Consider the following 25,634-nt stretch of genomic DNA (forward strand, 5'->3'; position numbering starts at 1 on the left):
AGAAGCTCAGGGGTCACAAGGTGTGCCTGGGCCCAGCCTGTTTGAACAGAGGCTCCAATCTCTGTCTGGGGCCAAGGGGCTTTGGGGGAGCCTTGAGGAAAGAAACCCAGAGGAAAGCTGGGATCAGTCAGCCTCATTGGCATCAGAAGAAGCTGTTCTACCTCCTTTGCCAGCTTCACTCCGTGCTCATAGGTGAGTGGTTTCTCCTTCATGTAAAGCAGCCGCGCCAAAGTTTTGGGATCATCCCGGAGGTCAATCTAAGGCAAAATACACAAAATTTGGGCTGTGATTCTTCAGGCAGACACTCATGGCTTTACATCAGGGCATCTGTATCACTCCTCAACTCAGGTGATACTTCAGAAATGAATTGCACATTTACTTACCTTTTATTTTTCTTTCAGTTTACCATGAATTAACTCTCCTTTGCAGGTTGTTGGGCCACAGCTCAGATGGGAGTGGTACAGGAAAGAACCCCACTGGTGGGGGAAGCTGCTGCAACCCTGCACTGCATCACCCAAACCCCACCCTGACAGACAGACTGACACAGCTCACTCTGGCTTGAAACAAAATCCTTTGTTTCCACGGAAAACATCAAAGTGAAGTATTCTGGCATTTCAAACCTGTCCATTTTCAGACTGTGTGATTCAAAGGATAATGCTTTTATTTTTAAATGGGTGTTTTAGATTATTCCAGTGTAGTGTAGAAAACAATTTTTTTAATTATTTGCCTTTCCTGTGGCATGAAGACTTTGGTTTTGGCCAGTATTTGATCTGTTTCTCGAATTTGACTTAGGTTACTCTCCAGTGCTCTGACATTTTCTATGTGGTTGAATCCCTACCCTCACAATCTCTATCCACTCTGTCTTGGTAACAAACCCATATTTAATGCATTTTTATTTGATTCACAGATTAATAGATTTTAAGGCCAAAATAAAGGGGTTTGATCATTCACTCTGACAATCACTGTAACACAAGCAGGATGGTGAGTCACCAGTTGTAATGTTGATACAAAAGCATGAAGGGAGGCTACTTCCTTCCCATGTCATCTGGCTGGTTACTCCCATTCTTAAAATTTAGTTTGAAGTTTAGCTTCAGCTTCTAGCCACAAACTTTGATGGTTTTTTTCCTCCTCATCAGAGACCTGTATGAAAACTTTTCTCCCTATAGGTATTTATGACACATTAATATATATTTGAATAAAAATATGGGATGAGCTTTGCCAGTCCGGACACCTGCACATTGGATTCCTTTCCCAGTCCCTGAAATTTCCTCTAATGGGAAAATCTGGCTGAATTTCCTATGAGTTCAATAGGAAACCTTTCCAGATGCTCAGGAGAGGCTTTACCTGTGTTCCTATGAGGACATAAGGCACGTTGGGCATGCAGACTTTCAGCTCAGGCACCCACTCCTCCTGCACGTTGTGGTAGGAGGCAGGATTCACCACAGAGAAGCAGATCAGGAACACATCTGTGTTGGGGTAGGACAGGGGTCTCAGCTGGTTGTAATCCTCCTGCCAGGGGACAACAGCAAGAGTGTCACTGTGACGGCGCTCACAGGGGTCTTAGGATGAGGGAAGAAACAAGGATCTGACTCCATGTTTCACAAGGCTTGATTTATTATTTTATGATATATATTATATTAAAACTATACTAAAAGAATAGAAGAAAAGGTTTCATCAGAAGGCTAGCTAAGAATGGAATAGGAAAGAATGATAACAAAGGTTTGTAGCTCGGGGCTCTCTGTCCAAGCCAGCTGACTGTGATTGGCCATTAATTAGAAACAACCAACATGAGACCAATCACAGATGCACCTGTTGCATTCCACAGCAGCAGATAATCAATGTTTACATTTTGTTCCTGAGGCCTCCAGCTTCTCAGGAGGAAAAATCCTAAGGAAAGGATTTTCCATAAAAGAAGTCTGTGACAGTCACAAGGAGGGGATGACTGCAAGGGGAGGTGTCACGTTGGGTTTGATGAAGGGGTCAGCACTGTCCATACTCATTCACACTTCCCAAGCTCCAGGTGGCTGCTGGAAGGAGGGTGGGAACCACCCTGCAGTGAACAAGGGTGCTGATTTATCAGCATTTTACCAAAAAGAGCTGAAAGATGCCCCCTCTCTGGGAGCTGTTCAAAGCTGGATGGGGCTGTGAGCAAGCTGGTCTAGTGAAAAGTGTCCCTATCCCTGGTGAGGTGTCTGTGTGTAATTAGATAATTTTGATGGTCCCTTCCACCTCAGTCATGCTGTGATTGTGTGAACAAGTCTTGTTTGTGTTGTCTGTGGAGATGTTGGTGCAGAAGGTGATGCTGAACAGTCCTGCAGGGTGCACAGCAGTGTGCCAGCCAGCACAAGACATCCTGAAATCAAAAAGCAGATCAAATCCAGCCTGCAGTACCTGGGTACTCACTGTGGGTGATTTGGTGTTTCCACAGGCCATGCATGGTGGAAGGAGATGTTTTCTCCATAGTGGTGAAGAAGGTGAATTTTCAGACACTCGAATCACAGCTGTGCTATGTCCTGAGCTGGCTTTGATAGCTGAGTTTCAGGGAAGAATTTGGGTCTGTTTTCAGGCTTGAGAAACTGAGAGCAAGCAGAGGTTTTGCAAGCAATGTGAAAGGGACAGCCTGGCTCTGTCTGACTGTGGGAGCATTTGTAGCTGTGTCTGGTGGGTACTGTTCAATGAAACCTCTTAGAAAACTCCAGTGCAATGAAACAGATGCTTTTTAGAGAGGATACATCTGCTCCAAAGGCTTTTTTAGGGGTTCCAGAATTAAAAAAGGGGAAAGGAACACAAAGTTGGAGTGTGGGAAACAATAATACATGCTGCTGTCAAGCCTGACTGCAATGTAGATCTGCAGTTTATAGCTTCTGCATTCTGGACAAGTCTCAAATCTCTGCAGTCTGGTTGATTTGGGTTATAACTGTGTGAAAGCTCAGCTGGTGTGATTTGCTTTGCAGATACAGACTAGTTAATAAAAGGAAATAAGGTTAATAAAAGGGGGAAAAAAGACACCTGGGTGCTGTTTCTCAGACTTGAGAACATTTATTTTAGGCAGAGAAAACCCACATTAGGGGCAGGAACAATGCAAACTGCTGCCTGTCCTGCAGGATAAAGTGATGCAGGGCTGTATCAGTGTGTGTCAGAATAGATGATGTTTTAGTGCAGCCTGATTTCTGCCTTGCTTTGATTGGGTCAGCTAATGAGAGGACTTAATTGTGAAATGAGACTGGCAAATCACCTTTCTGAAGTCTCTTTTTCACTGACTGTACAGTAATAAATTAACCCAGACTCCTTCTGGATCAACACTACTTTCCAAAATATACCAATGAATTACTCAAAACCAGTTTGCACCAACTGTTTCTAAAAAAATCCCCCAAAATTTAATTATTTATTCTGAAAGGAAGCATGAGCCCAAATTTAGCTCTGTGTCAGGAAAGAAAAGTTTAAAAAAGCATCCTGAAGCACAAACAAAATGTTTTGTTTTGTCTAACTGGATGTTTATTGTCCCAAACCTATTTTGACAGGAAGAATAAATTCTCATTTACTTCCACCAGCCCTCACAGCCACAGTATTTGGGATAAAATCAGAGTATTTTTCAAGTGGCATAACTGTGTCTTTACAGTGGCATAGAAAGATCTGAAGAAGGATTTACAGGAGGAAGTGTTTGGATGCATCACCTCCCAGGAAAGTGGATTAGGAATGGAAGTGGATTCAAGGAATAGCAGGGAAAAAAACCTCTCAGAGATGTTTGTGGTGTTTGTGGGGTTTGTGCACCAGCGATGCAGCTCATGGAGAAGCAAAGTCAGTGACAGGAGATTTATCCAAGGCTCTGGAGGTGGCAGCCAGCCCCCAGCAGAGGTTAATAGAGACAAAGTGGATGCCAAGCTGATGGGATCAGAGGAGAAATTGCATTGTAGGGACAGTTTTATGTGGATGCTGTGGGTTAGGAAAGCCCGGCCTGATTATGGGACATTGTTTGAAGGCAGAACGTGAAACCTGAGGTTGATTGTGGCACAGCCACTACGGGCTGATACCAGCAAAGATAATTTCTGTGCTTTGGGTTTGGCTCCTGAACCAGCCACGTGGTGGCAGCAAGCCTCAAGGAATCCTCATGCAGGAGTTTTGGGAAGAAATTTGCAAAATATAGCTATTTTCAATATTCCAGACGTGCATATTTAGAGGGGCTGGGACTTACTGTACCATTAAAACTGCAGATTAAACCATGAGCGCTCTGCTTGGCTGTGACAGCTCCAGGAGCCTGCATTTAATTTCATTTTCCTGTTCCTTCCGAATCCCGAGAAAATCCTTTTTCAGGAAGAGCATTCCTGATTTGAGCTATCAGCACAGAGCATTATATAAGTTGTAAGCAGGGACAGCCCTGCATCTCATAGCAGAGGTCTCACCTCCCACCAGGGCACATGGGATTTTTCACAGACAGGTTAAAACACAAATATCATGGATAAGAGTTGATCTGGGCTCCGGAACATGAACAGGATCCTCCAAACCACATCAGACAAGGATCCCTTCTCTGTAGCTGTCTTTCAGAGGAAAGCCTAATGGCCTTGCAAAAAATAAAATAAAATAACATAAAATAACATAAAATAACATAAAATAAAAAATAAAATAAGATAAAATAAAATAAAATAAAATAAAATAAAATAAAATAAAATAAAATAAAATAAAATAAAATAAAATAAAATAAACCTTGACATGGACCTTTAGAAAAGACAGCCCTACTGGGTAATTTTTCATTCTGAGATGGTCAATCTCACAAAAAATGTAAAAAAGGGGCTGAATATTTCCATGGGTATGGGGCCCATCCAGGGAGGAGTGCTGCAGCAAGTGACAGTAATGTTTGGGAAGGGACTTGAGTCCTTGTCGGCTTAGGCTGTGGCTGATCAATAATGTATTTTTATCTATTTATTTTCCCGGCTCATGCTTACATTGTGCTGCCTGCTAATTAGGGAGCTCAAGGCTTCCCAGTTAACATTGCCTGGCCACTGGTTTGGCCTGGAAATGCCAGACCTGGCCCTGCTGAGTTGTTTGCCTGTGACTTGCCAGAACCAAGATCAGTTGGTGCTGCTCCCTCCCCTCCACCTTGGCCATCAGCTCAGCAGTGTTTGTGCCCCAAAAATGCAGCAGAGTTGGCTTTTTTTTGTTGTTTTTATGTTGTTACTGTGCTGATCTCTTGTACACTCTGCTAAAGCATTTTGCACCTAAGTCCAGCCCAGCAAAGAGACCACAGTTTTTTCCTCCTAGGACCATTTGTGCCAGGGATACAGAAAGCCAGATACCTCAAATCTGGGGTCTGTGCCAGCTCTCCCTTCAGGCTGACAGAGGGTCCTGCTGCAGGAGTACATTTTTAAATTGTTATTTCATTAGCATATGTTTTATAGCATCGCAGTGTCAAGGGCTATTTCTGGCTATGACTTCACACTGATGCCTTTGGAAAGCCACACAGCACAAGGAGAAGGAGGGAGGAAACAACCCAGATGATCTGTTGTTATAACTGGAGCATGTGGGAAGCATCATCCCTGCAGCCTCCATGGGGACAATCCAGTCATCAGGGGCTGATTCACGCTCTGGGCTCTGCCTGGAGAGCCACGTCCTCTGGAGCAGGGTCTGGAAGGGACCTGGGCTTGGGGAGCTGCAGAAAGGCTTTGGAGGCAGGTGGGGAACTGCCTAGTGTGAAGCAAAATGCTGAGGAATGGATGGAGGGGTGAGGCTTGTCAAAGAGACAGCTGAGTGTTCCTTCTGGCTCAGGAGGACAAATGAGTGAGAGGAGGTGTTGCTGTGGAAATGGGTGGCAGGTGGAACTTTCAGCCCTAAAAAACAAGCAGGAATATTAAGGCATGGGGTGAAAACTGACTGGGAACTGAATATAACTCCAGTCTGGCTTGCAAAGGCTTGCAGGGCTGATGGATCATGGCACAGGCTCTGAGCTCAGAGTTTGTGAACACAGAATAAAAGACTGATCAGGATTTGGACATGGGGCAAGGGCTTGGGTCATATTTTGGGATTGGTTTTTGGATCACCAGTTTTCACCATGTGGATAGGAAAGATGTGTGGTCTGTAAGGGCCACCAAAGCAGCTAAGTCTGATGCTGCCTACAGAGACATGATAAGAATAAAACTAAAGAAAGTGAAACCCAAAGCATCAAAGCCCCAGTTCTGCTGAGTGCAGGTTTTTCTGGAAGTGACATTCTGTTCTGGTGTGGGTTTTTTGATCTCTCTGCACAGTGCTGCAAAGTATATTCTGCCTGAAGTGGCCTTTTGCAGACAGCAGGGTCTCCTTCTGCACTGTTTGTGCCTTTCGTAGCAGTCAGTCATGGCCAAAACCAGCACAGCCAAGAAGGTGCTGCTTTCCTGGTGGAAGCAAAGCCCTGCATCCAGGGCTGCTGGAACCCAGAGGGAGTGAAGCAAATTCCCAAATTTGCTTTGTCTCCGGCTGGCTTCAGTGTCAGCTGTGACTGGAGGAGCTGGTGGATGTGGGTTACAACATTCCCAGTCTATGAGGAACCTGGAGCCTCCTCCCTCTGCTCTCAGCAGATGATTTTTTGCAAGGTTTCTGTGCAGACTATGTCCCTTTCTTTATTTTGTCATTCACTGGCATTTGGAGTCAGGAGAGGGAAATTTCACCACAAAAAATGTGTATTTTACTCTGTACTTCCTTATGCTGGCAGAGCAAAGCAGTGAGAAATAATTTCTCCTTCTCCCCAGGGGGTGAAATTATTCTGCAAGCTTTGAGTGCAATCACACCATAGCAGAGTGTGGACAGTGGAAACAGCAAAAGAATTCAAAATGTAACTAAACATGGGATTCAGACTCTCTTGTAATGGACACACTTGTCCTGGGAGAAGAATGTTGGGATGTTGGGGTGGATGCAAATCTGGCTGGGTTACCACTTAAAAAGTCAACTGGTGGTAACTGATAGACTGGTGCTGAATTATAGCAGTTTTCTGATCTTGAAAATGGGAATTATTCTCTGTATCTTCAATGCCACCATGTGGTAAAGGTAAGAAAACACTGATTACACAAAGCATGGTATTTGCAGTAGGAAGGTGGGTATATGGGGGGTTGCACAGCCTCAACAAACTTTTTTTTTTTGATTAGGCAAAACAAAATCTCAGGGATGAATGTATTTGTGTGTGTTTTACTGCTGAAACAGAATGAAAATGAAAGGGTCAGCAGTTCAACCATTACAACTCAAACCTGATTGCTATTATTTGTGAAAAAAAAACCCCAACAAACTCCACAAACATTACCAACAACAAACCCCAGTGTATGACAGTAACGAACAAACCATGGGGAAGGAAAATGATAAATGTTTTGCAGTTCTTTACCTGCCCTGCAGTGTCATAAAGCCCCAGCAAGTGTTGTTGTCCTCCCACAGTCACGGTTACTGGCAGAGAGAAACAAGAAATGTTATTTATGCACAGGCCAGTGGCCTCATTTTGATGTGTTTTAATCCCAAAATGCCAACAGACACATTAGCAGGCGTCCTCAACTGGGCATCCTGAACCCAGCACGTCTATCCAACCCAAACTGAATCACAACAAAAGCAAATCCTTTATGCCAAGATCTTATTTCTGTACAAACAGCCCAGGGTGATGAGCTGCACACACTGCTGCCATCAGGGTCCAGAGACAGGGGACATTTGCCTGTCCCTGCAGACACCAAATGAACACCCTGGACTTGAAAGCACAGGATTCCTGCCTCCCCACCATGGGCTTTGGGGTGGGTTGGTCATGGATCATTGGGAGGATTTTTTATTATTTTATTCCTTCCAGGCTGTGGAATGATGAAGCATTCAGCAGTGGCTGGTGTTTGGTGGGTCTCACTGGAGGTGCAGCTGTCCTGCCCTGTGCCATCTCAGGTGCAGTGGCACTGTTTAGTACCTGGGGCTGTGTGGTGGCTGATTTGAAGGACAGGAAAGAAGAGGAGCTGGAATATTTTCAGGGATGTTGACCACATTCTGTGGCAAATGAAGGAAAGCTTAGTTTGTTGCTCACATCCAGCATATTTACTCCTTTAGCAGAAATCACTATGAACTTCATTTTGAGCCCACTGACAAATTTTGACATTGACAAAAATGTTTTCTCATTGCCCCATTATAAGCTGATTCCTGTAACCAGTGTTATTTCTTATACAGGACATGATCTGGGTTAATGACATTTAGTTAACCAGTTAATCTGCTTAAATCATTACTACTCAACTGGAAAGGAAGGAGGGCAGTCCAGTTCCACCCATTAGTCAACAGGAAGCCTTCAAACATTTGTCAGGAAAGTTGCTTAAAATAATTATATTGTTGCAGCATATGGACTATTAATTTTTTTAAACATGAGGGCAAGTGGCAGAACATAGGAATGAACATAAAGCTTTGTCAGGAATGGGGAAAGAGGCTCAGACTGGTGCCCATCAGGTGATCACAACTTGCAATTAATGAGGGCTGGGTATGAGTAATGGTTATTTTGGACAATAAAAAAACAGACGCTTGAAAACATCATGCAGCATCTTGCTGATTTTTTTTTTTGTTTGTTTTGTGATAAAATTTGTAGCAGAAAAGCAGCTACAAATTTATGGAATTTAATAGCTCCTGCACTGGGGAACAATGTCCTGTTTGAGATCTCTTGGACTGAGAGTCTCTGCCAGTATGACTGGACAGGCTGACTATTCAGCAGCTTTATTTGCTTGCAGAGACACAGCAGTGTTGTCAGCACATAAAGAGAGCAAACCTGACATCCTGGAAGTACAAAGGCTCGGTGGGGACCAGACTTGCTGATGAGAGCAGGATGGGCTGCACTGTGCACTGCAGGGGCTGCCCTGGGATGTGCACTCAGGAGGAGGTGGGGAAGGGGAGGGAGCTCCCTCTGCTCATCTCAGCCTGCACTCTGCAGCTCCCATGGACACTGGGCATGGATGCCCAAGGTGGGAAAGAAGTACAAGAGTGGGGACATGGTCACCCCAACACAGACAGGAGACAGTCGGATGCCCCATCCTCTTCCTTCAACCTGACTTGAATGAAATAATTTAAAATAATCCTCCCTGGTGCCGTGGCTTTCAACTTCTTGTGGTGTAGGGAATCCCAGAATGCCCAGCAGGGGTATGAACTGTGTAAGTTACTGGCAACACTCCTGCTTTTCTTAGCTGCCTTCTCAGAAGGAGTGGGGTTACAGGTGTCAGCGTAGCTCACCGGAGGCAGCGGGAAATTTGCTTTTTTTTCCCCAACTTGCAACCTTGACAAGCCTCCAATCCGCCCTTGTGCCAAGAAATGCAGGAGCCAGACCTGCTCTGGAGGTTTTACTCTGCTCAAGGACCAGCTGTGAAGATGTACCCTTCAGCTGAAGGCAGCATTCCAGCTGCAGTGCACAGCTGGCCGAGGTGGTGTTTGGGAGCACACGCGGTCTCTGGGGCTGTGAACAGCAGTTCCCTGTCAGTCCTTGTGGATGTGCAGGGAGCCTGCAGAGCTCCTCCAAAGCAGGATGCTCTCAGGACAGCTGTGAGGCACATGGAGGTGCAGATTGTGACCGTGTTCACAGCGGTCTGAGGACGAGGGAAGAGATGAGGATCCGACTCCATGTTTCAGAAGGCTTGATTTATTATTTTATGATATATGTTGTATTAAAACTATACTAAAAGAATAGAAGAAAGGATTTCCTCAGAAGGCTAGCTAAGAATAGAAAAGCAAAGAATGATAACAAAGGCTTGTGGCTCAGACTCTCTGTCCAAGCCAGCTGACTGTGATTGGCCATTAATTACAAACATTCAACATGAGACCAATCCCAGATCCACCTGTTGCATTCCACAGCAGCAGATAACCATTGTTTACATTTTGTTCCTGAGGCCTCTCAGCCTCTCAGGAGGAAAAATCCTAAGGAAAGGATTTTTTCATAAAAGATGTCTGTGACAGTGCAGATCAGCCTGAATCTGAAGAGCCGTGTGGCACACATCAGTGCTGACAGGGTTATCCAGCTCTGCTTCTCCTGCTGGCTCACCCTAAGCACTGGCAGATTGGGCTGGGTCCTGCTTGCAAAGACATCTTAAAAGTCTTAAAAAGCTTTAAGCTTAAAAAGCTTAAAAGCTGAAATTTACTCTGCTGTGAAGCTTTGCTGGCCCATCTCTTTCTTGGTGGCATCTGACTGAGAGAGCTGCACTGGCAAAAAGCCCTGGTGCAGATACAAATTGCTGGCGTGTTCCAGTAATTAATATGGTTTGGAGATAAGCTGTTTGGATGGAGGATCAGTCCACCTTGAGTGTGCTGTGCTCTGCCAGAAGGATTTAACTCCTAGACTCTTATCTGTGCTTTGTGGCCCATGAAGTCACGGTGGATGTTTTGCAGCAGGTCTGTGGAGCCACACACTGAGCAGTGATTGATGGCTTGTGCAGTTCAGTTTGGCTCCTGGTCACCTCTGGGAAATGCTGAGGGGGAATAAAGAGATTGGTGGTGTCCTACCATTACTCTTCCCCCACACAAGGGATAAGAATTGCAAGGGCTCTTGGAAAAAATACATCCTGAGTCTATCCAGCTTGCATATCACATTTAATTCTGCTTCTACGTCTCGTCCCTTATGTGTTCTGCTGTGAATTTCTGCATGACACCAGTGCTATATTTTTACTTTTTCTCTCTTTCTTTTTCTCTGTTTCTCTCCTTTTTACTTTTTTCCTTTTTTCCCCCTCCCCTGCTTTTTCTTTTGCCCATCAAACTTTTTATTTTCTTTCTTCTTGTCTATTGTTCTAGCCTCTCTCATCATCAGAGGATATTATTCCTGCCCACATCACCTCTGAATTTGCAGCTACCACCCCAGCAGAACCTCAAGTGTTGTCCTTGGATTCCTGGCTCTGAATGCAGTGGGGACCAAATGGCTCCCACTGGCAAACCAAACGATCCCTGGCTCTTGAAACAGTGATGTCCAGATTAATGTATTGGTGCTAAAATTTCCACCACACTTTCAAGCAGGCAAAACAGATGTAAAAATAAATCGCTTTTGCCTGTGAAATAAATGGCTTTTGCCTGTGAAAACTTCATGGTGTTTTTTATACCACAAGTTTATCAGTCTGCCTCTGTCAGGCAAAAGTCCATTCAGAGTATCCACTTGGTGGGTCATATTTATGAGCTGAGATTGCCCTGCTAGATTTGTAGGCCTTACTTTTGGCTTTATTCCAGTTTACTCTTACTTACCCTGTTATTATCTTTTCCTGTTCTCTCCGTGGACAGGCCTATGGGAAGCCAATGAGGAATTCCTTCCCAGCCACTGGGGTAATGCAGGCTCCTTTATGGGATTGTGAACTCGACTTTATGAGCAGTCTTGGAGTAACAAGACAAATATGAACTCTCCTTGTCATTTACTGACTGTATTGATGTATTGATTAAGCACTGAAACGACCTGGCCTTTAACACTGAGTGCAGTAGAGACTGCAGTAAAATGAGGCTGAATATTTGCACAGTCCTGGCCCTCCTTTCTCTCCAGTCTGGGTTGCACCAGATGATGCAGCAGGGCAGATGTTCCCCTCCCTTCACTAGGTGATTTTAACCAAGTGCAGAATGTGTAAAACACTGCTTTAAAAATGATTGCTAGGTCATAAATTAGCTGGGTATTGCTTACTAGAGTTTGAATAGCTATTTTGGGTCACTTCCAAGGCTTTCTTGCAGGTCTATGTGTCTGGGGTTCTGCTAATGGGCCTCAACAGAGAGCTTGGCCACCACAGCAGAAGGACAAGGTGTGGATGGGAATATTGTGTGGGAAGGACCTGGTGTGGACCATTGTGTATGGACCATGAACAGGTCTGAGCTGGGAGCTGTTTTTAAATCCATGCTTAGTTTGTGTTTCTGGGGACAATGTGACAATTTCCATAGATGTTCTCAATGCCCAGATTGCCCCAGATCCACCTGTCCGTGGCCAATCTTTGCCCAACCCTTCTCCCACTGTACTTTGGTAACTTTTTGGGGCTGAATTGCACCCATGGAAGAGCTCTTCAGCCAGACAGCAGCAATGTTCACTGCACTGACAGGAATAGGACATAAATTGTCTGCTGAACTCTCAGAACACCTTCAGTTTGATTAATGGAGCAAAGCAACACATAAATCTCTGTATGACACTGAGCTCGGATGCAATATCCCAGCCTCACTTAGCTGTGGCATGGGAGAGTGGATTTGCACATCAGGGGGAATTTTCCATGCCAGTGAAGAAGTGCTTGCAGAACCCAAAGACTGTGAAACCCCCAGCCAGAAAACACACAGGAGCCAAGCAGTGTCTAATGTGACATGAGATGGGAAAAGTAATCTATTTATTCCAGTGCCTTCCTGCTAACAAATTAAGGTCCAGCTGCTTCAGAGAAAGAAGCCAGGAGCCTGTGAGCAAGCAGGGATGGCAGCACCTGCCTGGGTGGAAAGACTTTCTCATGGTTTTGGGCAAATTAAACTGCTTCAAGCCTCAGACTTTCACAAGGGCCATCTTCAGCCCTAGGTAGCAAGCTCTGAATATTAATTTGTGCATTTGACTGGTCACTATGATTACAGGTACCTGGTGAATGTTGCTTAACACAGAATAATCAAAAAATGATAAAATGATTGGGGTGGAAGGGATCTTAAAGCCAGTCTAGCTCCAAGCCCCCTGCCATGGCAGGGATATCTGGCACTAGACCAGGTTGCTCAATGCCCCATCCAGCCTGACCTTGAGCACTCCCAGGGATGGCCACCAGTACAAGAACAACTGCAGTTCTGGCTGACCTGCTGGCACTAGAAATGCCCAAGTCTGTTTGTTTTTCATCTGGGAAAAAAGGATAAAACCAGAACATGGGCAAAAGGAGAGATCTTGGTAAGCAAGTTCCTTCTAAGGCACCTTTCAGGGTAATTCCTGTGATGTGAGGCTCCTGACACAGTGAATGTGGTCTGTTCTCCAGCAGCTGATGTCCCTGGGGATACTGACTGTGTGTTTGCTCACTGGGTAATATTTTTCCTTCCTTCCTAAATGCACTTTTATGAAATCTCTTGTAATGAACTGGGAATTCCCCTCCACTCTACAGATGTCTTCTGCTCTCTGGAGCTTACACCAGACAGGACAGGAATGTTCTGGTAGGAGTTTGTTTGAAAAAGAATGATTTCAAAACTCTGGTTTATAAATTGTCTTCTTTTTGTACTGGAATTTGAGGACCCTTGTCCCAACTAGGCACTGAAACTCAAAAACACCTCAAAGGCATTTAGATCAAAGATATTCAGATCTTTAATTCCCTCTGGTTCCCATAATGGTCAGGCATCGAAATAACTGAGCTGGAATTACATATCCCAGGCTTTAAGAATTGGGAGCTTTGAATATTCCATCAGAAAACGAAGTGAATGTGGGCAGTGCATTTTTATAGCACCTTCCAAGTGTCTCATGTACATTTCTGAATCCTATTTTGGGTAATATTTTTCTTCAGAATATCTTCCTTTGGCTAATCCAGGTGGAGAAAATAAAACAGAGGGATTAGGTGTCATACAATGCTTTGATTTTTTGGGTGACTGTCTGGGAAAAAATTTCTGTTGCTGTGGACCACCCTTCAGAAGATGTTGCACTGCTGCAGCTGAAGCTAGGAATGCTCTGGAAACTGGGAATGCTCTGGAAACTGCAAATCAAAGTCCTGGGGATGCCACAATCCAACAGCCACCAAAGAAAGACAGTAAAAAAAAAGAATAAGTAAGACCTTAAGGACAGACATGCAGGACAACCCATGACAATCACCCAGCTGAGCTCTGTGACTGGTCCCCACTTTAGCCAGAAGCCTCACTTGCAGTGCTGCCCTTGGAAATATCCCCCTTTTTGCTTTGGCTGAAAGGCAATCCTGCAATGTTTTGTGGCCGACCCACCCAGGGCAGGTAAGAGCTGGTGTTACAGGACCCTTGGCTCCACAAGGGTCTGTGACTCCAGCCTGGGCCTTTCTTCACTTCCATGCATCAGGGTCATCTCCAGGAGTTTGGGTGATTTGATGCTCAAGGAATGTTCTCCCACTCCCTTCTTCATGACAAACAAGATTTGATTACAGCCAAGTCAATGTTCTACTCCAAACTTACCCTGCAGCTTAGCCACATTCTTCTGAAAAGCAAATCAAAAGCATGCTATTTTACCCTGTAATTGGCCTAAATACCCCACTTTATATGTAAATTTTACTAAATGCTTTGAATTGCTCTTGGAATCATCTACCACCAGGCACACACAGACCTCTGAGAGCCAATGTTTTCCAAAAGGAAGGCTCTGAGTAAACCTCACCATTCCCTGTCACCTCATCAATGGATGAGATTCATGTTCTGCTGAGCAAATACTTCTGCCCATCTGATATTTACAATATCTGAAAAACATTTCCAGTCTGCTCCCTGTGGTGGGAGCACAGAGAGGCCTCCAGGGCTGGGATTCAGCTGATTTCACTCCTGTAGCTTTTGGTCTAATGAGGTGGTGAGGAATTTGCTGCTTTGTCTTTAGGCCACAGACATTTAGTGATTCTAAAGCCAGATAGGATTCATAGCATCATTTATTCTGCTCTAAATAGCTTATCTAGTGTCTTCCTACAAGGCATATTTTCTTGTTCTTGAATTATTCTTGCAGCTGTTTTCCAAATATTTTGTTGAGCAGTTGCTGTGACCAGACAGTGTGGTCTAGCAATGGTTTCATTAATGATCTAGCCAGAGGTAACATGGCTTTCCTATTCCTACCTGTCACCCCCCAATGGCTCATCTAAACCTCTCTTTGGTTGATTATCCTCATTATTTAATGAGTCTTGCTGTGCTTTATTCCTTTCTTAAGGCTAAAGTCCAGTCATTCTTGGCTTTTGTATTTGCAAGCCTTTTTATTACATTCTTTTTTAACTCTGTGGCTGAGTGGAAAATCTGGAGAGTGTAACTCAAACACCCACTGAAGGCATCTCACAAAAGGGGAGGGGAACAGCCAGGCTCCTGCAGTGCTCCCAGAGCATGGAAGTCAACAATAAAGCTTTTTTGGAAATCAGCATTAAAGATTTTGGGAAGTCTGGGGTTGTCTATGCAGTGACAATATTTTTCAACAGAATGTTTCAGGTCAGAAAAATGATATCCAAACACTTCTCAATGTTCTCTTTCCAGACATCTCCCCACTGCCTCTAGGGACTGCTCTTCACCCTGGGCTCTTATCTCCAAGGGGCATCACCTCCCCTCTTCCTTGTCCATACAGGTTTGAAGATTCCAGTGGGAAAATGCCCAATCCTGACTCCTGCTGCAGCCTCCTTGGGGAAGGAGGACGGCACCAAGTGACAGTTCCATTGTCCCCTTCTGCAACAGATTCATAGAGATGGTGCCATCCTAGAGGAGGATTCACAACTTGAGCTCTGTGTTTTTTTGGAACCTGAGAGAAAAAACACTGCAGCTCTTCACAGAGGAGATGTACTTGTCCACCAATCATTTTTAATGGAGCAGCTCTAATGAAATATTCTCACTCTTTCAAAATGCACTAAGAAGTCAGACTTCAGCGCTGGCCAGCATACATGACATGGAACACAAAAGCAGTGGAGGTTGATTAGGAAAATGAAACAGAATGAATTTGGTCCAGAAATGGATGAAAGAGAATGGAAATTCCCAAAGCTTTCAGAACAAGCACAACACTACATCTTGAGCCAGCTTCTGCTCAGTCTGGGACATTACTTATTTATAGGCAGCATGAATGAAGTTGATTTATCAGAATCATTGACCTCTTTGTTTGTAAAATCAGCACTGGAGGATTTCCCCTGTATCCCCATGAATTATTGCTGTGCTAATCAATCCTTGAACAAATTCAGCTCCACTGATAGTAGGGTCCAAGGAACTCTGGGGTCTCTGTTTGCAAGAAAACCGTGCCCAGTTTCTCCAGTAACACAGTGTGGAGGAAGCTCTTGGGAGCTCAAGGTTGTGCAAAGCCCTGCTGGATGGAAAAGGCAAACACGATTACAGTCCTTGGGGAGTTGAAGAGCAATTGACATTGTGTCCAAGAGAGTGTTTTGTTAGATTCCTGTCTGTCTTAAATGGAGGGCTGAGCCCTGCCACAGGCTGGGAGGTGCTTCCTGAGTGTTTCAGCTCCATCAGTTGTCCTCATGAAGGGAAGTTCTGCTCCTGAGTTAGAAACCAATAATAACTGCCAGATAAATGTAGTAAATTTGTGGGCAAATAGGCTCTGATGTGTGAATTTCAGTGGTAATCTAATTGAAGGTCTTTTTGCTCTTGACTGAAAGTTACAGAACTAAATCCAACCAAATGCAAGGCAGAGTAACAACTGCAGCATTGAGCAATATAACTACATAGAACCTGATCATGTTCTTTAAAAAATTGTGATTGTTCCTAAACAATGAAGAATACTGGATATTATCTTAATCCTGATGAGGGGAAATGCCTTTTTTGAGACCATGTGATTGTCTGTGACATTGAGATGAATGAAAGAACAAAATTTTGGCTACGACTGTAGTGTAAACCTATTACAAAAGAAAAAACAAAAAGGCAACACATAGATTTTTAAAATACTTTAAGCTCTACTAAGTATTTTTGAAGTTTCCATTACTCTAGCACAATATTTAGGAAAATCAATTTTTTGGAGCTGGGTTTATAACTCAAGTCAATAGGAAACACAATAAAGCTCTGTAATTATTAATGTGCAACTGATAATTGGAGTACCTTTAACAAGTATAACAAGTATTTTAACAAGTTATGCTGACCTGACCTGTAAAAGACCAGATACTACAGCATTTTCAGTTTACTTTAATACAGATAAAGTGAGTCAGGACTCTAATTAAATCTTGAAACCTAACAGTGAAGGATGTATTTGGAGACTCCTAACAGTGATGCTGAGATCATGGTAAGCAGAGAATGGAGTGGGAATTTTCCAGCAAACACAAAAAGTGGGAATGAAGGGAGAAAAATATAGGAATAAAGAGAGTTTTGGACTGTTTTTCTGTCTCTTTTCTGCTGTTCATGTGAGGCAAAAGTCACGCCCCTACCTCAGCTGAATGCTGGGGAAAAGAATATCCCCAAAGTTATGTCAGGCATCTGGTTATCAAGGGAACATGAGACTTGGTAAATAGCATCAGAATAAATGGGAGATTAGTGGCAAAATGAAACAAATTGCACTGAAATGTATCCAGGCAATACACAGGGTGTTTCCCAGAGCATGGGAGGACAAGTCTCCCTGTGTGGCTGGGGGGAATCAAGGCAGTTCATCTCTGCACTTGCACTGTTCAAAGGTCAGGATAGGGGGATATTTGTCCCTGTAAAGGAGAGGAATGCAGCCTGCAGAGGCAGTGCTGCCTCACAGTGCTGGCTCCTTGCTCTAGGTGTCCTTCTGAAGCCTGTGGTGACCTGCTCTGCTCTGGGTTAGATGACAGTGGGGGCAGACAATGCTGATGGAAGGGCACAGAAAGCCAGCTCTGCAGTGGGTTTGTCCCCACTGTGGGCTGGACCTTCCAGTGATGCAGTGACTGTGTCCCAGTGACTTACACTGGCAGAAGACCCTATCAATATTGACAGAGCACTGTGGCACATCCCACCTCCACCAGGTGTGATGCTGGAGGAAAAAAATGGCCTTTCTGCTTATTAGCATCTTCATTTAAAGTTACAGGTACCAAAGCTAGAAAGGAAGAAAAAAATTTGCCTGGTATACAAGATGGGGACAAGAGTGTGTTTTCTATAAGACCCTTTATTAGGGGAAGTATAATTTATAATATAATGTAGGAATATAAACCAGGAAACAACCACAGCAGCTTGGCTGCTGTCTGTGCAAAGAGCCTGTGCAAAGACTCCTCTCCCTCATCCTCGGTGAGTAAGCTGGGCAGGCCTGTCCTGAGCTGGCTGTGGTACCTAAAGCCAGGATGTGTCTAGTGCCAGGCTGAGGTGTTTGGGATGCTGTATTTGGGCACAGACCTGCAGGACATGTGTGTGTGTGTGTCCCAGGCACTGCCATGAGCACTTGAGCAAGGTCTCTGCAGTCAGAGGCTCTCCCTGGCTCAGCCAGCACAGCAGTGCCTCAGGCATCGTTCCAGAGTTAGGGCAGCAGAACTTAAAATAGCATCTGATGGCTCTGGGGAGTGGGACTTAAAATAGCATCTCATCCTCTGAGCTGTGAACTGATGGGGCAGGGGCACGTTTGGCACACTGAACTGAATCCAGCAGGCCCCAGGGTAATGCTGAGGTCAATGTGAGAGCTCAGGAGCATCAGGTTTGCCCAAACTCCAGTGCTTCTGTAGCTGACATTTTACATGTCATCAGTCCTGTTTTGGGCAGGAGGAAGATTAATGGTATTTTATAACCCCTTCCCAACACCAGCCTCTGATACTTTGTCTGCATCTTGTTTAAGTCTGACCTTAATGGTGGTTTTTCCCCATGAGACACTGCTTGAGAGGCTTGAAAACAAAATACCTGTTCCTGAGCCTAAGGAGGAGCAGGACAGGAACTCTGCTTTGCATTTCCCAGAAAAAGAATCAGGCTCATTGTCCTTTGCACCAGGAACAAGCCTGAGCTGCTATTTGCCCTGCAGCTTGCAGAGATTAGCCAAACATTTGGGCAGCAGCTCTAAGCCCGTATGGCTTGAGAAGCAGAAATGTTAAACACTGAAAGCAAAAGTCTTGGAAATATTTAAACTTTCTGATAAGAAAATCTGAAGTTAGGAATTATTATTTTTCCCTTGGCTACCACAAAGGTCTTAAGTGCTGCTAATGCTTTTTCTACACCCTGCTGAGGATCTTTCCACTTTCCTGTCCAGTGTGGCAGTGCTGCAGACAATGGAGTGATTGTAATGTTGGAAAAGCAACAGTTGGACATGGATGAAATGGTCTTAAACCTCAGTGTGCTTTTGTGTGCCTGTGAAAGGGAGAGGTGAGAGCAAACCTGAGCTCTGGATACCCTTATCCTTTATTTCAGCATGGCGGCACTCACATGAAGCAGAGTGTGATATTCCATGATCTCTGGAGGGCAATTTCTAGGGATGATTTGGTGGCCCTTTCAGCACAGAACTGGGTCTTGCAGGCTCCTCTCAGGAGAGCAAGAGGCTGCAGGTTGGCTGCAGCCCAGGGTGTACAGAGGAGCTGCTGAAGTGTCTGCTTGAGCTGAGGCCAGAGGATTTTTCATTTGAACAGAAAAAATAAATCCAAATTCCTCTGTAGAGCTGGAGAGGAATTTTCAGCTATAAAATGTGATTTCTACAGAATCCAAAGTTTCCATGGGAAGCTCTCACTTTCAGCAGAGGAGTTCAGATGTTTCCACTGGGAGAAATGAGGTGAAATGGTGTGAACCAACTGACCCTGATCTGAACTGCTGCCTCTGTTCCCTCTTAAAGACCTGAGCCAGTTTGAGCAAAGCTGTTTCCCTGACAGTGACAGAGACAGGGACTCCTGCACCTGAGGCAGTGACCCTGCATGGGAGCAGTGACCCTGGATGGGAGCAGTGACCCTGGATGGGAGCAGTGACCCTGGATGGGAGCACAGCCCTGGGGTGCCAGGGAGGCACCAGGGCACTGGGATAACTGGTGACAACTGGGAGAGCAGAGCTGCAGCCTGGACTGAGAGCAAACACAAATATCTAGATCTGGTCCTGCAGATGCCATGGAGAGCTCCACACAAAGGTGAAAATGAGCTTTAGCACAGAGTCTAGGTTTTTCAGGCTGTTGGAAATGCATTAAACTGCTGGCTTGGATAAGCACAACCCTCACCTTGATTGAAAATTCTGAAGTAAAATGGTTGAGTATTTTTCAGCAGATCCATTTATTTATTTCTCTTTTTTTTATTTGCAGGAAGTTTGTTCTTATGAAAATGTTATAATTTTAAACCTTTCATCCACATGTACAGTGAAAATGAATTATGAAATGTGTAGCTGTTCCAAGTGACAGGAATTAGTGATGGGTTTCTGCTCTAACCAAAGCTCTTTAAACTTCTAACTCTCATGTTAGGATTAAATAATTTAACTGTTCTGTTAATCATTCCACGCTTGAATACAATTTCTGAATGAAATGTTCTAATTCAGTGGTATTTCCAAGAATTCCTTGTACTGCCTGTTAGCTATAACTCCATTTAGAGTGTATTTACTCTTGAAAAGATTTATAAGGTTTAATTCACCTTCTCTGCTGCCTTGTGAACATCAGAGGCAGCTCTGGTGAGCTCAGAGGAGTTACTTTTGCTTGGGAGAAACATCAATCATGTGGCTGCAAAACAAGTGAACTAATTTTGAAACAAGCAGTGTATATTTTCATGCAAATTGCTGTTAAAATGTTATGCATGCAATGGTCACTAGGTGCAGAGAGCAGAAACTTATGAAGAAATTATTATTTTTATGACATTTAATTTTTTTGCCTTAGGTGTGAAAGGAACACAGTCAGAAAAATACAAGATAGCAGAAAATAGCTCAAATAAAATAAAAATATTAGCCTATATGAAATTTGGCATATCTCCAAATTATTTTTTAGCTGGCATAAATATTATTTATTTTATACCTAGCTTTATTTAAAGCTGTATTTGTTTAAGGACTGACTGAAATACACAGCTCTTAACATTCTGAGAGAGTCTTAAACATCATGCCTGGTAATTTTTCTATTTCCCACTGCTCTCCTGAGAGCCCAACAATTCAGTCCCTCTTGTTTTCTGGAGCTTTAATCTATATAAGAAAACGTTGACACACTTCTTCAGCTACATGAAAGTGCCACTAATGGGGATCCCATCTGACTTCAGAGGAAAGGGACTTTGAAGAAAAATCACAGAAAACTGCAAATAAAGGAGAAATGAATCAAGGTAGAAAATCCACAGCTACTTCCTCCAATTGATTACCAAGTATGATGTGAATTCTGCCTTTGATTTAAGCTGCTGCTTAGCACAGTGAATGGATTTTGAGCAGTGTATTTTACACAATGAGATACATGAAAAGTCTTGTTTTGAAGAGCTACATTGTTCAATGTTTCTATTTTTGCAGTGGCAACACCTCGGATTATGACTCCATTGTATGAGGCTGGTGCAAACAGGCTGAGAGAGGCCCTGCAGAGCAAACACCAACAATGAAGGTGGAGAAAGGAAATTTCCTGTTTCACAGTGAGGGAAACAAGGTGCACAGAGGGAATGTGGCTCCTCAGGGTGGCACTGGGCAGCTGGAGAACAAAACCCTGGGCCTCAGTCTGTGGCTTCATCTCAGCACAGAGATTGGGTTTGGCCATCCTTAAAGGTAGCACATCCTGCTGAGTGATCACAGAACCACAGACCCAGTGGGGCTGGAAAAGAGCTCTGGGATCAGTGAGTGCAGCCTGTGACCAAACTGCACCATGTTAACCAGGCCATGGCACTGAGTGTCCCACCAGCCTACCCTTACACACCTCCAGGGATGGTGACTCCAACTCCTCCCTGGACAGCCCATTCCAGTGTCTGATCACCTTTGCTGTGAAGAAATTCCAACCTAAACCTCCCCTGGCACAGTTTGAGGCCTTGTCCTCTTGTCTGGCTGCTTGGGAGAAGAATCCGACCCTCATTTGGCTACGGCCTCCTGTCAGGGAGTTGCAAAGCAATAAAGTCCCTCCTGAACCTCCTCTTTTCCTGGCTAAACACCCCCAAATCCCTCACAGAATCTGTGCTCCAGACCCTTCACCAGCTTCACTGTCCTTGTTTGAACCTGCTCCAGCACCTCAATGTCCTTCCTGAACTGAGGGGCCGAGAACTGGATGCAGGACTGGACATGAGGCCTCAGAACCTGGCTGTGGATGAGCCTGACCTGCTCATCCCAGGCCACAGAATCACAGAACCGTAGAATCATTAGGGCTGGAAAAGATCTCCAAGGTCATCCAGTCCACCCTTTTGTCCACCCCATCTCACACTAAACTGTGTGTCAGGATCCATGTCTGCTTGTTTCTTTGCTCTGGCAGGTGCGTGGAGCAGCAGAGAACAGAGTGCATTGTCCACGTGTGCTTTTGGAAAGTTAAAGTCCCTGCAATGTTTTATTTTAGCTGTTTTCCCTGACAACATGATTAAGAGTGGTGAAGCATCACTGCTGCTGGAAATTGATGTTGAGCATCAGCAAGGCACATGTTCCCCTCAGCCACAGCTGCCTGGCAGGGCTTGCTTCTCTCTAGTCACTGGGATGTTGCTGAGTTTTTAGGCATTCTGCAATTTTCTATTGATTTTTAATGAAACATGCTGAAGCTTGTATAAAAATGCACCTCAGGGTCTTGTGCTGATTTTGTCCAGAGCTGAACTCATCAGATAACGTTTTATTCCCAGTTCCTGCCTTGCCAGAGCAATGTGTCTGACAGGTGCACAGAAATCAATTCAGAAAGTACATCCTCGAAGAAATCAGACTGCCAGATTAAGTAAAACAGATATTAACTCAGACACCTCTGGGCTCAGCTGAACCACACTTCTGTGCATAGACAAAAGCCAAGTTGTTTGCTTTGTTTTCTTGTTTAAAAGGGTTTTTTAGCATTTTTGTGCATTCTCATAGCAACAGCTTTAGAAAAGACTGAGAAACTTTCAACTCTCTGCTTTGGTGTCACAAAATTGGAATGAAAAAAATAGTCTGAAGCATTTTAAGCCAAGCCCAGAGGAGTTTCACATGATCCACTGGTGGAAGTGTTGAAGGTCAGGCTGGATGGAGCTTTGAGAAACTCAGTCTACTGGAAATTGTCTCTGCCTGTGGCAGGTGGGTCAGAACTAGATGATCTTTGAGGAAATTTCCAATCCAAATAATTCTATGATTCTTGGATGAGTTTAGCCATCTTGTGCCACACTCTCACTCATGCCAGTGGTGTGAGTGAGCTCTGCTGTGGAGAACTGGTTTAGAAAGGCTGCAGGGGTGGAAATTTGGATTTGCAGGGCTCTCATGTAGCAACCCCAGGTTGCATTTTGAAGATCTCTGTTGCTGCCACAGGCTGGAATTATTAAGAATATCCCTTTGACTGCTTTCTAACCCATCCATATAAGGAGAGCTGCCACGGAGCTGCACAGGGAGAGAAATTCAAGGGGGAGGACGCTGCTGGTTTTAAACCCTCTCTGACACTGCCTGCATGAGGACCCTGGACATCTGGGATGTGTAAATCTGTCTGCCCAGCTGCCAGCTAATGCTCTGATGCACTGGGAACTCTGCTCTGCAGTCAGTGACCACATTGTGTGCTCAGCCACAGCTTGGGGCCAAACAAAGTGGAAGGGGAGACGAAGCAAGCGTGGACCACAGAGCTGTGTCCAAAAGCCCAAAGGCACAGCTAAAGTACAACAAAAGGAATAAATTTTGTTTAAATTTCTGATATTTCTAGTGCTCTGAGCAAAACATTATTTCTATTTTCCTTCTGCCTGTGTTTTTCTGTTCTCGTTCCACCCAACATTTCTCACAGGGAGGCAGGGCGTAAGTGAAACGCAGAAGGCAGGATGAACTCAGTTCCTTTCACCTAGTGTACTTTATCCATCTGTCTTTTCCTTTGATCCCAGGGTTATCCAGGGCTCTTGCATCAAAGAAGAATCAGGACAAAGTCTATGTATAAGGGTTGGCTGTAGATGTTACACAACCAGGCAGGGAGGAGAGGCAAGGGAAGGGCTGTGCAATCTCGACCCCGTGGAACTGGGAAAAGGAAGGTGAGAAAAATGCTGCTTCGGGTGGTGGGTTTATTCCAGTGAATAAACTGGATTTTATTCCAGCCCCCCCACTCCCTGCACTGCTGCCCCTCTGCCAGCTCTCATGGCAGCTCCCCCCAGGGCTCCCCATCAGGCAGAGCCCCTCTGCAGGTCAGGGAAACAGCTCTGCTGCACCTGAACTGACCAAGTCCTGGACATTTTACCATTTTACATGCCCTTCTGAGATGCCATGGTGCAATGGAGACCCCAGAGGACCCTTTCCCAGCAGCAGGCTCTGTGTGAGCACACAGTGTTTGCTTTGTGTGCCCCTCTGCCAAGTGACATTTTCCACAAATGCTGGCTGGGATCAGTCTGCACCTGCACGTGTGTGTAACCCAGGCTGTGATTAGCCCATTTGTCTGAACAACTGTGGTTTCAGCTCTTTTTTCTTCCCCCCCCACCCCTCCCCATGCTCACAGCTCTCCTTTTTAACAATTTGATCTGCTGCATGTAGCAAACCTATGCTGCAAAACAGACACACTGCAATTACTGCCCTTTCCTACCACACAAAGTGAACTTGATGTTCCTCTCTTTCTCCTCTGCCACACAGACACTTTGTTGTTTATTTTCAAAGCATTTAGCATCAGAGCTGAAAAGTAAGCTGCAATATCTGTGGGCTAAACCTGAATTATTAAATAAGACTGAAAATATTCATGGAGGGCTTTCTCTGGTTTAACAGACAGGCTTTCATATTAGATTAACAGGGCTGTATTTCATAGAATCACAGATTAATTAAGGTTAGAACAGAGGATTATTGAGCCTAGATATTAAGTCCATCTCTGCCATGTTGCCACTAAGCCATGTCCCCAAGTGCCACATCTACATGTCTTTTGAACACTTCTAGGGATGGTGATTCCACCACCTGCCTGGGCAGCCCGTTCCAGTGTCTGACCACATTTCAGTATGCTATGGTTCCTAGAGGGATGCTAGAGGACATGGGCAGCTCTTTCAGTGGCTATAAATATGACAACATTGAAAGGTTTTCTGGTCTTCTTGGAGAGCGACAGAAAGTTGGGAGTGACTTCCTGGCTTGTTTCATCCTTGGAGACAACTTGGAGTGGAGATAGTAGCAGCCATATAAAGCAGTTGATTTAGAGACTCTTGAAACATGTAAGGATTAGGGATCCTTTGTAAATCAGAGCCAGGATTTGGAGGAGGATGGGAAAGAGAGAGCACAGGCATGACTGCAGCCTTCTCTCACTGCAGCATTTCTCTCTGCCCTTGGTGTGACTGCACCACATGCCATTGGTTTAAAACCAGCACAGGGATTGTGAATCAGAATGTGTGGTGGAAATCCCTTGGCCCAACTCAATGGAGCCACATCTCTGTGACAGAGGGAAGTGATGCAGAAGCCTGGCATGGAGCAGGATGGATGGAGTCTCTCTGTCTGAGGTGCACAGCACTATTTTGGGCAATTTTAACTGCACGGTCAGTGATGAGTCTGCTCTGATGCAAGCTGGCAGGCTTCAGTGCTGAGGCTCAGATGGCGAGCACTGCTGCTCACTGCATATTCCTGAATAATTTCCCTTTCATCTTGCCATACTTCTGTCTTTTCTGGCTGTTCTAGTCCACATGTATGGAGATATCTGCAAGGCAGTGCTGCCTGTGGAAGGAACAGCACCTTGCCCTAGATACTGAAATGTCAATACAGCCTTGCCATCCTAAAGATTTATGCAGCAATTCTGCCTGGAGAGCAGGAGCCTGCAGCTCCCCTCTGTGTCTGGACAGGCTGGTTAGATATTCTGGTCCTGGTTTTACACACTCTATTTTTAAGAAGCTCACACCTTGGTGCCTTTCCCCCTGACTAATGTAAAAAGGCAACCCACCTCTAATCTGGTTATTAGAAGATCATCCAGCTCCACAGGTCAATGAAGAGTCAAAAGCATCATTTAATTCTTGAACTTTGCTGCTGGCCCCTGGCCGTGGCTGGTGCTTGCTGTGAATCCAAAGCAGCTGCACAGAGAGCAGCCAGGATGTGTCTGGGCAGAGGCAGCCCAGGGCCAGAGGCCAATTGTTTCCCTGAGCTGGTGGCGTTTTTTTCTTCCT

At 44.8% G+C, this 25,634-nt stretch overlaps 1 protein-coding gene across 1 annotated transcript in view; it reads right to left on the minus strand.

Annotated features, from left to right (window-relative positions):
* The window catches only part of RHOJ (ras homolog family member J), a 62,576-nt gene that overhangs the window by 8,799 nt on the left and 28,143 nt on the right, over positions 1-25,634 (minus strand). The window contains exons 2-4 of the mRNA XM_058807580.1: positions 7,340-7,398; positions 1,345-1,509; positions 162-257 (exon numbers count right to left, since the gene is read on the minus strand). Of these exons, the coding sequence (XP_058663563.1) occupies positions 162-257; positions 1,345-1,509; positions 7,340-7,398 (320 nt within the window). The remainder of the gene's footprint in view (positions 1-161; positions 258-1,344; positions 1,510-7,339; positions 7,399-25,634) is intronic.

The sequence above is a fragment of the Ammospiza caudacuta genome, chromosome 6, assembly GCF_027887145.1.
Source record: "Ammospiza caudacuta isolate bAmmCau1 chromosome 6, bAmmCau1.pri, whole genome shotgun sequence".
In the NCBI taxonomy this organism is placed as follows: Eukaryota; Metazoa; Chordata; class Aves; order Passeriformes; family Passerellidae; genus Ammospiza; species Ammospiza caudacuta.